This window comes from Ranitomeya imitator, chromosome 1 (assembly GCF_032444005.1).
Source record: "Ranitomeya imitator isolate aRanImi1 chromosome 1, aRanImi1.pri, whole genome shotgun sequence".
Taxonomy (NCBI): Eukaryota; Metazoa; Chordata; class Amphibia; order Anura; family Dendrobatidae; genus Ranitomeya; species Ranitomeya imitator.
In genome coordinates, this window is record NC_091282.1 from 905,239,460 (window position 1) to 905,256,051 (window position 16,592).

Below are 16,592 nucleotides of genomic sequence, written 5' to 3' on the forward strand. Positions count from 1 at the left end.
GTAGGTTTTAATGTTTTGTGGCCATTTTGAACATGCGTTTTACCTCTGCATGTATACCAACTTAAGTTAAGCTCAATTTTGTGTTTTTTTTCTGTGTATTGTTGCATTCTGTGCAATTCGGGGTGTGGCCTCCCTGTTTCTGAGCTAGAAACTATATAAGGCTTCCCTACTCTAGTGTTTCACTGTTTGGGCTCAGTCCCTTCATCTGCCCTTATTCACACTGAGGTCAACATTGACACATGGTAAGGTTTTAATATTAGATAGTTTAGGACTGTCCCGATCAGAGTTACCGTGACGAGGTGGGATGGCTTTTGTGCTATTTTTTGATCAAAAAACAGTATTACTAAAAACTCTGTTATTTAAATGCATTTTTGCTTTTTTTACTTAGTTATATCAGGGTTTTCATTTACTTTTTTCTCTTGTAGGTTTTAATGTTTTGTGGCCATTTTGAACATGCGTTTTACCTCTGCATGTATACCAACTTAAGTTAAGCTCAATTTTGTGTTTTTTTCTGTGTATTGTTGCATTCTGTGCAATCTGGGGTGTGGCCTCCCTGTTTCTGAGCTAGAAACTATATAAGGCTTCCCTAGTCTAGTGTTTCACTGTTTGGGCTCAGTCCCTTCATCTGCCCTTATTCACACTGAGGTCAACATTGACACATAGTAAGGTTTTAATATTAGATAGTTTAGGACTGTCCCGAACAGAGTTACCGTGACGAGGTGGGATGGCTTTTGTGCTATTCTTTTATCAAAAAACAGTATTACTAAAAACTCTGTTATTTAAATGCGTTTTTGCTTTTTTTACTTAGGTATATCAGGGTTTTCATTTACTTTTTTCTCTTGTAGGTTTTAATGTTTTGTGGCCATTTTGAACATGCGTTTTACCTCTGCATGTATACCAACTTAAGTTAAGCTCAATTTTGTGTTTTTTTTCTGTGTATTGTTGCATTCTGTGCAATCCGGGGTGTGGCCTCCCTGTTTCTGAGCTAGAAACTATATAAGGCTTCCCTAGTCTAGTGTTTCACTGTTTGGGCTCAGTCCCTTCATCTGCCCTTATTCACACTGAGGTCAACATTGACACATGGTAAGGTTTTAATATTAGATAGTTTAGGACTGTCCCGAACAGAGTTACCGTGACGAGGTGGGATGGCTTTTGTGCTATTTTTTGATCAAAAAACAGTATTACTAAAAACTCTGTTATTTAAATGCATTTTTGCTTTTTTTACTTAGTTATATCAGGGTTTTCATTTACTTTTTTCTCTTGTAGGTTTTAATGTTTTGTGGCCATTTTGAACATGCGTTTTACCTCTGCATGTATACCAACTTAAGTTAAGCTCAATTTTGTGGTTTTTTTTTTCTGTGTATTGTTGCATTCTGTGCAATCCGGGGTGTGGCCTCCCTGTTTCTGAGCTAGAAACTATAAAAGGCTTCCCTAGACTAGTGTTTCACTGTTTGGGCTCAGTCCCTTCATCTGCCCTTATTCACACTGAGGTCAACATTGACACATGGTAAGGTTTTAATATTAGATAGTTTAGGACTGTCCCGATCAGAGTTACCGTGACGAGGTGGGATGGCTTTTGTGCTATTTTTTGATCAAAAAACAGTATTACTAAAAACTCTGTGTTATTTAAATGCATTTTTGCTTTTTTTACTTAGTTATATCAGGGTTTTCATTTACTTTTTTCTCTTGTAGGTTTTAATGTTTTGTGGCCATTTTGAACATGCGTTTTACCTCTGCATGTATACCAACTTAAGTTAAGCTCAATTTCGTGTTTTTTTTCTGTGTATTGTTGCATTCTGTGCAATCCGGGGTGTGGCCTCCCTGTTTCTGAGCTAGAAACTATATAAGGCTTCCCTAGTCTAGTGTTTCACTGTTTGGGCTCAGTCCCTTCATCTGCCCTTATTCACACTGAGGTCAACATTGACACATGGTAAGGTTTTAATATTAGATAGTTTAGGACTGTCCCGATCAGAGTTACCGTGACGAGGTGGGATGGCTTTTGTGCTATTTTTTGATCAAAAAACAGTATTACTAAAAACTCTGTGTTATTTAAATGCATTTTTGCTTTTTTTACTTAGTTATATCAGGGTTTTCATTTACTTTTTCCTCTTGTAGGTTTTAATGTTTTGTGGCCATTTTGAACATGCGTTTTACCTCTGCATGTATACCAACTTAAGTTAAGCTCAATTTTGTGGTTTTTTTCTGTGTATTGTTGCATTCTGTGCAATCCGGGGTGCGGCCTCCCTGTTTCTGAGCTAGAAACTATATAAGGCTTCCCTAGTCTAGTGTTTCACTGTTTGGGCTCAGTCCCTTCATCTGCCCTTATTCACACTGAGGTCAACATTGACACATGGTAAGGTTTTAATATTAGATAGTTTAGGACTGTCCCGATCAGAGTTACCGTGACGAGGTGGGATGGCTTTTGTGCTATTTTTTGATCAAAAAACAGTATTACTAAAAACTCTGTGTTATTTAAATGCATTTTTGCTTTTTTTACTTAGTTATATCAGGGTTTTCATTTACTTTTTCCTCTTGTAGGTTTTAATGTTTTGTGGCCATTTTGAACATGCGTTTTACCTCTGCATGTATACCAACTTAAGTTAAGCTCAATTTTGTGTTTTTTTTTCTGTGTATTGTTGCATTCTGTGCAATCCGGGGTGTGGCCTCCCTGTTTCTGAGCTAGAAACTATATAAGGCTTCCCTAGTCTAGTGTTTCACTGTTTGGGCTCAGTCCCTTCATCTGCCCTTATTCACACTGAGGTCAACATTGACACATGGTAAGGTTTTAATATTAGATAGTTTAGGACTGTCCCGATCAGAGTTACCGTGACGAGGTGGGATGGCTTTTGTGCTATTTTTTGATAAAAAAACAGTATTACTAAAAACTCTGTTATTTAAATGCATTTTTGCTTTTTTTACTTAGTTATATCAGGGTTTTCATTTACTTTTTTCTCTTGTAGGTTTTAATGTTTTGTGGCCATTTTGAACATGCGTTTTACCTCTGCATGTATACCAACTTAAGTTAAGCTCAATTTTGTGTTTTTTTTCCTTTTAACATCTAAACTGTTTTTTAACAGAAAAATCACCATAATTAACCCAGTTATCAACTCAAAGCGTTTCGCCTTATCCATGGTTCATCAGGACTAGTAAATTAGGCAATTTTATAAGAGGCCTGCATCAGCACACCGAGTCTGGGGGAACCATCCTTGTGTGACCACAGATGCTTTATGATGCGGCCCAGTCCAAACTAGGTCTTTCTGGTATGATGACTACCGGAGCCAGATAAGTAGTCTCTTTGTAAAATTGCCTAATTTACTTCCTGCTATCCCAAGACCTTCCTCAGTCTCTATACAGTGTATTGAACATAAGATATGTTCCTTTGGCCATGTGGCGAAATGTCAGTAGGTGAAACAACTGTAGGCAGTAAGCACATACTCATTATGCAATGCACAATATCCGATACAGTGCAGAGAGTAAAGGAAGGAGGCATTGTACAGACCTGAAAGCCCCTGTGATAACTATATCACATCATATGCAGGATATTGTTCTTTAACTAATTAAAAATAGTATTTCTAAAGCCCAACCCTTGTAATATTCAGTAATAAGAGGATTCAGTGAAAAACATACAGCCCAGAGTCCCCTTTTTAAATGTTACCATATACAGATGTTACCTTCCCATTCCTAATAAAATCCACATCTATTGTAATTTCTTTAAACAGGTCTGCATAGAATAAATCCATGTTTCTCCCATGGTAAATATTTCCTTTTGGATCTTCAGCTATAATACTCGTGCATGCCCTAAAAAAATGTTCAAATATTTGTTACTACCAACAATTAAAGTGTATATTCCAATAGTATAGTTGATATCAGTATGGCATCCTTGCATATATTTGCTGCTGTATTACAATATTACAAATATTGTCAATGTCATAGTGAAATTGGGATTATGCTTAGAGCCCCATCCCAACAATCTTTGGGTTGCAGTTCTAGGCCTCACTGACAAGCTAGTCTTTTTTATAATATTTTATAAAATTGACTGAAAATTTCAGTAGTATTCCGGATCCAGTCATCATCTGTAATTAAAAGAAAACTAAAAAAAAGGTATTGCAAAACGGGACAATAACACAAATATGTACTATTATGGTGTCAATGCTTTATTAACAAGAAAATCACGTAAAATATAAATAAAATAATAAAAAAAAAGGGTACTGTCTTCCATTGCGGAACAAAAGGGAGTCTCTGTTACTGTGGAGGGAGGCACTTTGTCGCTTTTTTTCTTCATCTGATGTAGTGTAGAATTTGAGGGGAAAGTGGGAAATGTACTCTGAAAGCGATCAGTGTTGTTTTCTATAGGAGATGAATCCTGGCTGGAACAAGTGATAGTGGTCTACACCAGATGAAGAAAAAAAGCGAAGATGAAGGACTTCAACTATAGACGTCACTGGGGAGTCAGTGTATTAGATGTACACATACACTATAAACTATATAAAGTATATACTGAGTTCATGTGTATAGTTTATAGTGTATCTCTATGATCACTGTATTACCTGTACACTATACACAATATACAGAGCTCCTCTGCATAATGTCACTGGTGATCACTGGATTAATTGTGCAGTGTACACAATATACAAAGCTCCTGTATATAATATAACTGGTGATCGCTGTATTACCTGTACCCTGACCTTATATACAGAGTTCCTGCTTATAATGTCACTGGTGATCACTGTATTGTCTGTACGCTGACACTCTATACAGAGCACCTGTGTATAATGTCACTGGTGAGTCACTGTATTAGCTGTACACTGACACTATATACAGAGCTCCTGTGTATAATGTCACTGGTGATAGTTGTATTGCCTATACGCTGACACTATGCAGAGCTCCTGTGTATGTCACTGGTGATCCCTGTATTACCTGTATACTACGAGAGATAGCTCCTGTGTATAATGTCACTGGTGTGTCACTGTATTGCCTGTACACTGACATTATATACAGAGCTTATTTAACAAAGAGGACAATAGGAGTGTTTTTTCCTCCAAAAATTTACTGTATATATATGCCATATAATTGCGGTGGGCTACAGTACTTGGTAAGAGAACCTTTAGCTAGTGTTAAATATGTTGGCAACTTAATTGTGTATATTATATTGAACTTCCATTTCTCTTCCTCTGGCATGATCATTATAGCACCCTGATCGGTCTATTATATTTTTTGGCTAATAGTGAATTAATATTTATTAAATAATGATTATCATATATAGATTTTCTGACTAATTATATTTCACTAAGAGCCATAATAATGACTTTTTGATGGTCAGAGGATAGGTATATCCAAGGTATTCCCTCTAGCTTATTTTTAATACGATATTGACTTTATTATGATAGTACTGGATTCCATTCATTGGTGTCCTTGTCTTGCACTTTATATGTTTGTTTGTTTTTAAATTATTCTACATGTGCACTAAAATATTTCTATAATTTTTTTTTTAAAAACCCACTACTATTGTCCTTCTTTTTTTATATATGGTATTTTTGGAGTTGTTTATGAGCAGCCAAGTGTAGGTCCTTGTTTTTTTTTATTATGGGTTTGTGTTTAATCATAGATACAGAGCTTGTATATATAATGTCATTGGTGATTACTGTATTACCTGTACACTGACACTATACACAGAGCTCCTGTGTATAATGTCACCGGTGATCCCTGTATTACCTGTACAATTACACTAAATACAGAGCTCCTGTGTATAATGTCACCGTTGATCCCTGTATTACCTGAACTCTATATACTATATACAGTGCTCTTGTGTATAATGTCTCTGGTGATCCCTGTATTACCTGTACACATACACTTTATTTACAGTAGAGCCACAGTGTAAAATATCATTAGTGATCGCTGTATTACCTGTACACTGACACTATATACAGAGTTCCTCAGAATAATGTCACAGCTTGAACAGTTGTGGTTCCATCTTTGTTAAATTTTAGCTACAGTATTCTGACTGATAATTAAAGCTTTGCTGATATTCTTGTAGCCTTTGCCTTTCTGGTGTTAAGAAATTATTTTCTTTCTTAGGTTTTGTAAAATTACTGTTCCACGTGATGCCATTGCTGACAGCATGAATTGGGAAGAAGTTTTCTTTTTTAGGTAACACACTCGTATATAGTCAACTGTCTGCTGGATAAAATTAGACGTATCTGTGGATCAATTCTTGTTAATTAGAATTTTGTAGACTAAAATTTAGCTCTGCTCGTAATAATTTCATTAGGGTGTACTCATTTTTGCCACATGATCTTGAATTAATTTGTTAGGAAAATTATTTTTTTGAGTGTGCAAAATAACAAATCTTGTTTTAATCTTAGGGGCCATATTTGTGGGAGTATTTTGTAGTATGGTGTTGGTGTCCCGTAGAAGATGTGGATTCTGAAAGGAAATAAAAGATTTTTTGACAAATCTACTGGGGTGTACTCATTTATGCTGAACACTGTATATGATACCTTAATATTTCTTCATAAACAGTATAATTAAAATTAATAAATCAGACTTTATATACATCATTACACTTACATAGATTCGTAGAAAAGATTTAACACTACAGCTTCACTTGTAAGAATGTTCCCTGCTTTTGCTATTCCACGTATCTCTCCAGCGTATGCTTCTTCTGCAAAAAAATCTAAGTAAACATTTGCCAGACTAAGCAATACTGGCCTGGTCCAATTCGGTTCAAGCAAGCTAGAAGACAAAAAAAAATCAGTAAACCTTTGCTGATTTAACTCGCTGATCATGTAAAAATATGCACGGTAATTAGAATTGAAATATTCAGAACTTAAAACTACCGGTAGGTAAACGTTCCGGTGAGGTCGTACAGGAAACTTAGCTTACATCTCTTTTAGCTATAAAGGGGTATTTGCATCTCAGCTACTCTGCACACTGGCTAGAGGTAGTTGGGGCTATGGAGCTGAGAAGAATTCGATACGCTATTTCATTGAGGCTAATGAAATATCGTTCATTTTTCATCCAGAGACAATTTTTCATCCATATTGTCATACCTATGCCATTTGGGTGCCATCCATATGTCTGTTTTTGACATCCATATGGCATCTGTAAGACTTCAGTTTATACATGAATTTAAAAAAAAATTGAACCTTTTCTTATATTAATAATTGCATTAGATCTATTGAAAACTCTTCCAATTGGCATTTTTTTTGCAGTGATTGAAATATATAAGCAAGCATTATCTGAAAAACGTAGCAGACTAGCACATGCTGCTATTTTTCTCACAAAGAACGTTGGTACGTGTAAAAATATAGTTTGAATTTCATTTTTTTACAAGGACAGCACAAAGGCCAAAAAATACATCTGTGAGGACGTACCCATACTCTCAGAGAAGTGATTGGGAGATACTGAAAGAGTGTAGCAATATAATCGCTGCCAACATAATCCATGCACTGTCCTGACTAAATGGAAATAAATCTCTGCTCACACTCTAACTTTATTAAAGTGTACCCACAAAATTACAAAATTCACACAGGGAAAAAGATACAGTACAATGAGTATGCAGATACAACATTATTCTGAAATATGAAAATACATTCTCTGGCCATCTTCATAACACATTACACCTAGAATCCTGTCTCTCCATTGAATTGAACCAACTTGCAGTAAAGTTCTAGCCTCCCATGGAGGCTATTGAAGCATGGCAAAAGTAAAAAAAAAAAGTTAAAAAAAATGTGAAAAAAATAAAAAAAATATAAAAGTTTAAATCACCCCCCTTTCGCCCCAATCACAAAACGACAGATTTGGACGGAAACAAAAAGACTGAAGTGTGAAAGAGGCCTAAGGGTATCTGCTCGCGTTGCGGATTCTCTGCGGATCTGCAGCGTTTTTTGAGGTGCAGAAACGCTGCAGATCAGCAATTGATTTACAGTACAATGTAAATCAGTGAGAAAAAAAAAATGTTGTGCACACTTTGAGGAAAATCCGCTGCAGAAACGCTGCGGATTAAAAGAAGTAGCATGTCACTTCTTTTTTGTGAATCTGCAGTGTTTTCATACCCATTCCATTATAGTAAACCGCAGGGGTAAAAACCGCAGCAAATCCGCAAGAAAACCGCAGCCAGCAAAAACGCACAAAAAAACACTGCGGAACCGCACAAAAAACGCTGCGGAAGCGCAGGTGCGTTTCCTGCCAAGAGAGGCAGAATCCACACCAGAAATTCCTAAGCCTAATCCGCAACGTGTGCACATAGCCTAAGGCTGCAAACATACATGCAATATTATTATTATTATTATTATTAATTATTTATATAGCACCATTGATTCCATGGTGCTGTACATGAGAAGGGATTACATACGAATTACAGATATCACATACAGTAAACAAACTAACAATGACGGACTGATACAGAGGGGTGAGGACCCTGCCCTTGCGGGCTTACATTCTACAGGATTATGGGGAAGGAGACAGTAGGTTGAGGGTTGCAGGAGCTCCGGTGTTGGTGAGGCGGTAGCTTCGGTTGATTTGTAACATATGGAGGACCTGCCCCACCTGCAATGCAGCATACAGGTTTTGTGCACTGTACTGCCTAAACCATTGATGGCAAACCTATTACACGCGTGTCAATGCTGACACGCGTAGTCATTTTCAGTGGCCCCATAGAAATTAAGCATCCTTTAGCATGGCAATCCGTTCCGATTTGTTATCGGATCAGATGCCATGCAGGAGGTCTGTGCCGGAGATCTGTAGGCCCAAACAAGAGAGCTCCGGTGCAGAGCGTCTAGGCCTGGGACTTCCGGTAGGCCCGAACTCCCGGCTGGCGCAGCAGGGAGCAGCGCAATGCCGCCCAAACAACAGAGCTCCGGCACAGAGCGTCTAGGCCTGGGACTTCCGGTAGGCCCGAACTTCCGGCTGGCGCAGCAGGGAGCAGCGCACTTCTGAGGCCTGAGGTGATCGCTGTCTGGAGGCCCTGTGATTGCTGTCTGCAGGCCCTGTGATTACTACAGCAACCATCATCCAGTGAACTGTGGGGTGTCATTGGCCATTACTGAGATAAGTGAGGGGGAGGCTGGAAGAGGCCTGTGCTATGGGTGCCGTTTACCACCATTAATTTACATAAGGAACGCCATCTTGCAGCATAGTACAGACTCCATTTCACCACCATTACTGTTGTGCATCCTTATTAACCCCTATTTCTGCTTATTATCTCTGCCCTTTCCTAAAAGTTACATGTGCCATCATATGGTCAGTTAGGTTAGTTATTATTATTATTATTATTATTTATTGTTATAGCGCCATTTATTCCATGGCGCTTTACATGTGAGGAGGGGTATACATAATAAAAACAAGTACAATAATCTTAAACAATACAAGTCATAACTGGTACAGGAGGAACGAGGACCCTGCCCGCGAAGGCTCACAATCTACAAGGGATGGGTGAGAATACAGTAGGTGAGGGTAGAGATGGTCATGCAGCGGTTTGGTCGATCGGTGGTTACTGCAGGTTGTAGGCTTGTCTGAAGAGGTGGGTCTTCAGGTTCTTTTTGAAGGTTTCGATGGTAGGCGAGAGTCTGATGTGTTGTGGTAGAGGGTTCCAGAGTAGGGGTGATACGCGAGAGAAATCTTGTATACGATTGTGGGAAGAGGAGATAAGAGGGGAGTAGAGTAGGAGATCTTGTGAGGATCGGAGGTTGCGGGTAGGTAAGTACCGGGAGACGAGGTCACAGATGTATGGAGGAGACAGGTTGTGGATGGCTTTGTACGTCATGGTTAGGGTTTTGTAGTGGAGTCTCTGGGCAATGAGGAGCCAGTGAAGGGATTGACAGAGGGGGGGGAGGCCGGGGAATAGCGGGGGGACAGGTGGATTAGTCGGGCAGCAGAGTTTAGAATAGATTGGAGGGGTGCGAGAGTGTTAGAGGGGAGGCCACAGAGCAGGAGGTTCAAGTAGTCAAGGCAAGAGATGATGAGGGCATGGACTAGGGTTTTTGCAGATTCATGGTTGAGGAATGACCGGATTCATGAAATATTTTTGAGTTGAAAGCGGCAGGAAGTGGAAAGGGCTTGGATATGTGGTTTGAAGGAGAGATCAGCGTCAAGGATTACCCCGAGGCAGCGAGCTTGTGGGACTGGGGAGAGTGGGCAGCCATTTACTGTAATGGATAGGTTCGTTGGGGGGGTCGCGTGAGATGGGGGAAAGATGATGAATTCTGTTTTGTCCATGTTAAGTTTCAGAAATCTAGCGGAGAAGAAGGATGAAATAGTGGACAGACATTGAGGGATTCTGGTTAGAAGGGAGGTGATATCTGGTCCAGAGATGTAGATCTGTGTGTCGTCAGCATAGAGGTGATACTGAAAGCCATGAGATTCTATGAGCTGTCCCAGGCCAAAGGTGTAAATGGAGAAGAGCAAGGGCCCAAGGACTGAACCTTGTGGGACTCCGACAGATAGAGGGCGAGGTGAGGAGGTGGTGTGTGAGTGGGAGACGCTGAATGTCCGGTCTGTTAGGTATGATGAGATCCAGGATAGGGCCAAGTCTGCGATGCCAAGGGATGAGAGGGTTTGTAATAATAGGGAATGGTCCACTGTGTCAAAGGCAGCCGACAGGTCGAGGAGGAGGAGGACAGAGTAGTGTCGCTTGCTCTTGGTGGTTAAGAGGTCATTGGTGACTTTAGTTAGGGCAGTTTCGGTGGAATGGTGTGACCGGAAGCCAGATTGAAGGCGGTCAAAGAGGGAGCAAGAAGAGAGATGGGAGGACAGTTCAAGGTAAATGTGTTGTTCCAGTAGTTTGGAGGCATAGGGGAGAAGTGATATAGGGTGATAGCTAGATACAGAGGATGGGTCAAGAGAGGGCTTTTTGAGGATAGGTGTGATGGAGGCATGTTTAAAGCTTGAGGGGAAAACACCAGTTGTTAGTGATAGGTTGAAGAGATGGGTTAGGTGTTATGTTTGCTAATGACAGGTGTTATGAAGGCAATCCAGAAACACAGTCTGCTTAGCGATCAGAGCGCACACAGTGATCTGACAAATACCCAAAAATACAAGAACGAGCTCTGAGACGTGGAAACTCTGTAGACTGCACACCTGATCCTATCCTAAACACAACTAAAAGCGGCTGTGGATTGCGCCTAACAACTACCTAGGCAACTCGGCACAGCCTAAGAAACTAGCTAGCCTGAAGATAGAAAAATAGGCCTGACTTGCCCCAGAGAAATTCCCCAAAGGAAAAGGCAGCCCCCCACATATAATGACTGTGAGTAAGATGAAAAGACAAAACGTAGGGATGAAATAGATTCAGCAAAGTGGGGCCCGATATTCTAGGACAGAGCGAGGACAGTAAAGCGAACTTTGCAGTCTACAAAAAACCCTAAAGCAAAACCACGCAAAGGGGGCAAAAAAAACCCACCGTGCCGAACTAACTATCGGCACGGCGGTACACCCTTTGCGTCTCAGAGCTTCCAGCAAAACAAAAGACAAGCTGGACAGAAAAAAAGCAACAAAAAAGCAAAAAGCACTTAGCTATACAGAGCAGCAGGTCACAGGAACAATCAGGAGAAGCTCAGATCCAACACTGAAACATTGACAAGGAGCAAGGATAGCAGCATCAGGCGGAGTTAAGTAATGAAGCAGTTAACGAGCTCACCAGAACACCTGAGGGAGGAAGCTCAGAAGCTGCAGTACCACTTGTGACCACAGGAGTGAATTCAGCCACAGAATTCACAACAGTACCCCCCCCCTTGAGGAGGGGTCACCGAACCCTCACCAGAGCCCCCAGGCCGACCAGGATGAGCCGCATGAAAGGCACGAACAAGATCGGAAGCATGAACATCAGAGGCAAAAACCCAGGAATTATCTTCCTGAGCATAACCCTTCCATTTAACCAGATACTGGAGTTTCCGTCTAGAAACACGAGAATCCAAAATCTTCTCCACAATATACTCCAATTCCCCCTCCACCAAAACCGGGGCAGGAGGCTCAACAGATGGAACCATAGGTGCCACGTATCTCCGCAACAACGACCTATGGAATACATTATGTATGGAAAAGGAGTCTGGGAGGGTCAAACGAAAAGACACAGGATTGAGAACCTCAGAAATCCTATACGGACCAATAAAACGAGGTTTAAATTTAGGAGAGGAAACCTTCATAGGAATATGACGAGAAGATAACCAAACCAGATCCCCAACACGAAGTCGGGGACCCACACGGCGTCTGCGATTAGCGAAAAGTTGAGCTTTCTCCTGGGACAAGATCAAATTGTCCACTACCTGAGTCCAGATCTGCTGCAACCTATCCACCACAGAATCCACACCAGGACAGTCCGAAGACTCAACCTGTCCTGAAGAGAAACGAGGATGGAACCCAGAATTGCAAAAAAATGGAGAAACCAAGGTAGCCGAGCTGGCCCGATTATTAAGGGCGAACTCAGCCAACGGCAAAAAGGACACCCAATCATCCTGGTCTGCAGAAACAAAACATCTCAGATATGTTTCCAAGGTCTGATTGGTTCGTTCGGTCTGGCCATTAGTCTGAGGATGGAAAGCCGAGGAAAAGGATAGGTCAATGCCCATCCTACCACAAAAGGCTCGCCAAAACCTTGAAACAAACTGGGAACCTCTGTCAGAAACAATATTCTCAGGAATGCCATGCAACCGAACCACATGCTGAAAGAACAAAGGTACCAAATCAGAGGAGGAAGGCAATTTAGCCAAGGGCACCAGATGGACCATTTTAGAAAAGCGATCACAGACCACCCAAATGACTGACATCTTTTGAGAAACGGGAAGGTCAGAAATGAAATCCATCGAAATATGTGTCCAAGGCCTCTTTGGGACCGGCAAGGGCAAAAGCAACCCACTGGCACGAGAACAGCAGGGCTTAGCCCTAGCACAAATCCCACAGGACTGCACAAAAGTATGTACATCCCGTGACAGAGATGGCCACCAGAAGGATCTAGCCACTAACTCTCTGGTACCAAAGATTCCAGGATGACCAGCCAACACCGAACAATGAAGTTCAGAGATAAGTTTATTAGTCCACCTATCAGGGACGAACAGTTTCTCTGCTGGACAACGATCAGGTTTATTCGCCTGAAATTTTTGCAGCACCCGCCGCAAATCAGGGGAGATGGCAGACACAATGACTCCTTCCTTGAGGATACCCGCTGGCTCAGATAAACCCGGAGAGTCGGGCACAAAACTCCTAGACAGAGCATCCGCCTTTACATTTTTAGAGCCCGGAAGGTACGAAATCACAAAGTCGAAGCGGGCAAAAAATATCGACCAACGGGCCTGTCTAGGATTCAAGCGCTTGGCAGACTCGAGATAAGTCAAGTTCTTATGATCAGTCAATACCACCACGCGATGCTTAGCTCCTTCAAGCCAATGACGCCACTCCTCGAATGCCCACTTCATGGCCAGCAACTCTCGATTGCCCACATCATAATTACGCTCAGCGGGCGAAAACTTCCTGGAAAAGAAAGCACATGGTTTCATCACTGAGCAATCAGAACCTCTCTGTGACAAAACCGCCCCTGCTCCAATCTCAGAAGCATCAACCTCGACCTGGAACGGAAGAGAAACATCTGGCTGACACAACACAGGGGCAGAACAAAAACGACGCTTCAACTCCTGAAAAGCTTCCACAGCAGCAGAAGACCAATTAACCAAATCAGCACCCTTCTTGGTCAAATCGGTCAATGGTTTGGCAATGCTAGAAAAATTACAGATGAAGCGACGATAAAAATTAGCAAAGCCCAGGAACTTTTGCAGACTTTTCAGAGATGTCGGCTGAATCCAATCCTGGATGGCTTGGACCTTAACTGGATCCATCTCGATAGTAGAAGGGGTAAAGATGAACCCCAAAAATGAAACTTTCTGCACACCGAAGAGACACTTTGATCCCTTCACAAACAAAGAGTTAGCACGCAGGACCTGAAAAACCATTCTGACCTGCTTCACATGAGACTCCCAATCATCTGAGAAGATCAAAATGTCATCCAAGTAAACAATCAGGAATTTATCCAGATACTCACGGAAGATGTCATGCATAAAAGACTGAAACACAGATGGAGCATTGGCAAGTCCGAACGGCATCACTAGATACTCAAAATGACCCTCGGGCGTATTGAATGCAGTTTTCCATTCATCTCCTTGCCTGATTCTCACCAGATTATACGCACCACGAAGATCTATCTTAGTGAACCAACTAGCCCCCTTAATCCGAGCAAACAAGTCAGATAACAATGGCAAGGGATACTGAAATTTAACAGTGATCTTATTAAGAAGGCGGTAATCAATACACGGTCTCAGCGAACCATCCTTCTTGGCTACAAAGAAGTACCCTGCTCCCAGTGGTGATGACGATGGGCGAATATGTCCCTTCTCCAGGGATTCCTTCATATAACTGCGCATAGCGGCGTGTTCGGGCACGGATAAATTAAATAATCGACCTTTAGGGAATTTACTACCAGGAATCAAATTGATAGCACAATCACAATCCCTATGCGGAGGTAGAGCATCGGACTTGGGCTCTTCAAATACATCCTGATAATCAGACAAGAACTCTGGGACCTCAGAAGGGGTGGATGACGAAATCGACAAAAATGGAACATCACCATGTACCCCCTGACAACCCCAGCTGGATACCGACATGGAATTCCAATCCAATACTGGATTATGGGTTTGTAGCCATGGCAACCCCAACACGACCACATCATGCAGATTATGCAACACCAGAAAGCGAATAACTTCCTGATGTGCAGGAGCCATGCACATGGTCAGCTGGGCCCAGTATTGAGGTTTATTCTTGGCCAAAGGTGTAGCATCAATTCCTCTCAATGGAATAGGACACCGCAAAGGCTCCAAGAAAAACCCACAACGTTTAGCATAATCCAAATCCATCAGATTCAGGGCAGCGCCCGAATCCACAAACGCCATGACAGAAAACGACAACAAAGAGCATATCAAGGTAATGGACAGAAGGAATTTGGACTGTACAGTACCAATGACGGCAGACCTAGCGGACCGCCTAGTGCGCTTAGGACAATCAGAAATAGCATGAGTGGAATCACCACAGTAGAAACACAGACCATTCAGACGTCTGTATTCCTGCCGTTCAACTCTAGTCATAGTCCTATCGCACTGCATAGGCTCAGGTTTAACCTCAGGCAGTACCGCCAAATGGTGCACAGATTTACGCTCGCGCAAGCGTCGACCGATCTGAATGGCCAAAGACAAAGACTCATTCAAACCAGCAGGCATAGGAAATCCCACCATGACATCCTTAAGAGCCTCAGAGAGACCCTTTCTGAACAAAGCTGCCAGCGCAGATTCATTCCACTGAGTGAGTACTGACCATTTCCTAAATTTCTGACAATATACTTCTATATCATCCTGACCCTGGCACAAAGCCAGCAAATTTTTCTCAGCCTGATCCACTGAATTAGGCTCATCGTACAGCAATCCGAGCGCCAGGAAAAACGCATCGACACTACTCAATGCAGGGTCTCCTGGCGCAAGAGAAAATGCCCAGTCTTGAGGGTCGCCGCGCAAAAAAGAAATAATAATCAAAACCTGTTGAATAGGATTACCAGAAGAATGAGGTTTCAAGGCCAGAAATAGCTTACAATTATTTTTGAAACTTAGAAACTTAGTTCTATCTCCAAAAAACAAATCAGGAATAGGAATTCTTGGTTCTAACATAGATTTCTGATCAATAGTATCTTGAATTTTTTGTACATTTATAACGAGATTATCCATTGAAGAGCACAGACCCTGAATATCCATGTCCACACCTGTGTCCAGAATCACCCAAATGTCTAGGGGAAAAAAAAAAAGTGAACACAGAGCAGAAAAAAAAAAAAAATGATGTCAGAACTTTTTCTTTCCCTCTATTGAGAATCATTAGTTGGCTCCTTGTACTGTTATGTTTGCTAATGACAGGTGTTATGAAGGCAATCCAGAAACACAGTGTGCTTAGCGATCAGAGCGCACACAGTGATCTGACAAATACCCAAAAATACAAGAACGAGCTCTGAGACGTGGAAACTCTGTAGACTGCACACCTGATCCTATCCTAAACACAACTAAAAGCGGCTGTGGATTGCGCCTAACAACTACCTAGGCAACTCGGCACAGCCTAAGAAACTAGCTAGCCTGAAGATAGAAAAATAGGCCTGACTTGCCCCAGAGAAATTCCCCAAAGGAAAAGGCAGCCCCCCACATATAATGACTGTGAGTAAGATGAAAAGACAAAACGTAGGGATGAAATAGATTCAGCAAAGTGGGGCCCGATATTCTAGGACAGAGCGAGGACAGTAAAGCGAACTTTGCAGTCTACAAAAAACCCTAAAGCAAAACCACGCAAAGGGGGCAAAAAAAACCCACCGTGCCGAACTAACTATCGGCACGGCGGTACACCCTTTGCGTCTCAGAGCTTCCAGCAAAACAAAAGACAAGCTGGACAGAAAAAAAGCAACAAAAAAGCAAAAAGCACTTAGCTATACAGAGCAGCAGGTCACAGGAACAATCAGGAGAAGCTCAGATCCAACACTGAAACATTGACAAGGAGCAAGGATAGCAGCATCAGGCGGAGTTAAG

At 41.6% G+C, this 16,592-nt stretch overlaps 1 protein-coding gene across 1 annotated transcript in view; it reads right to left on the reverse strand.

The window, feature by feature from the left end:
• Positions 1 to 16,592, reverse strand: part of LOC138658207 (N-acylethanolamine-hydrolyzing acid amidase-like) — a 204,626-nt gene that overhangs the window by 169,498 nt on the left and 18,536 nt on the right. The window contains exons 2-3 of the mRNA XM_069745717.1: positions 6,568 to 6,732; positions 3,672 to 3,798 (exon numbers count right to left, since the gene is read on the reverse strand). Of these exons, the coding sequence (XP_069601818.1) occupies positions 3,672 to 3,798; positions 6,568 to 6,732 (292 nt within the window). The remainder of the gene's footprint in view (positions 1 to 3,671; positions 3,799 to 6,567; positions 6,733 to 16,592) is intronic.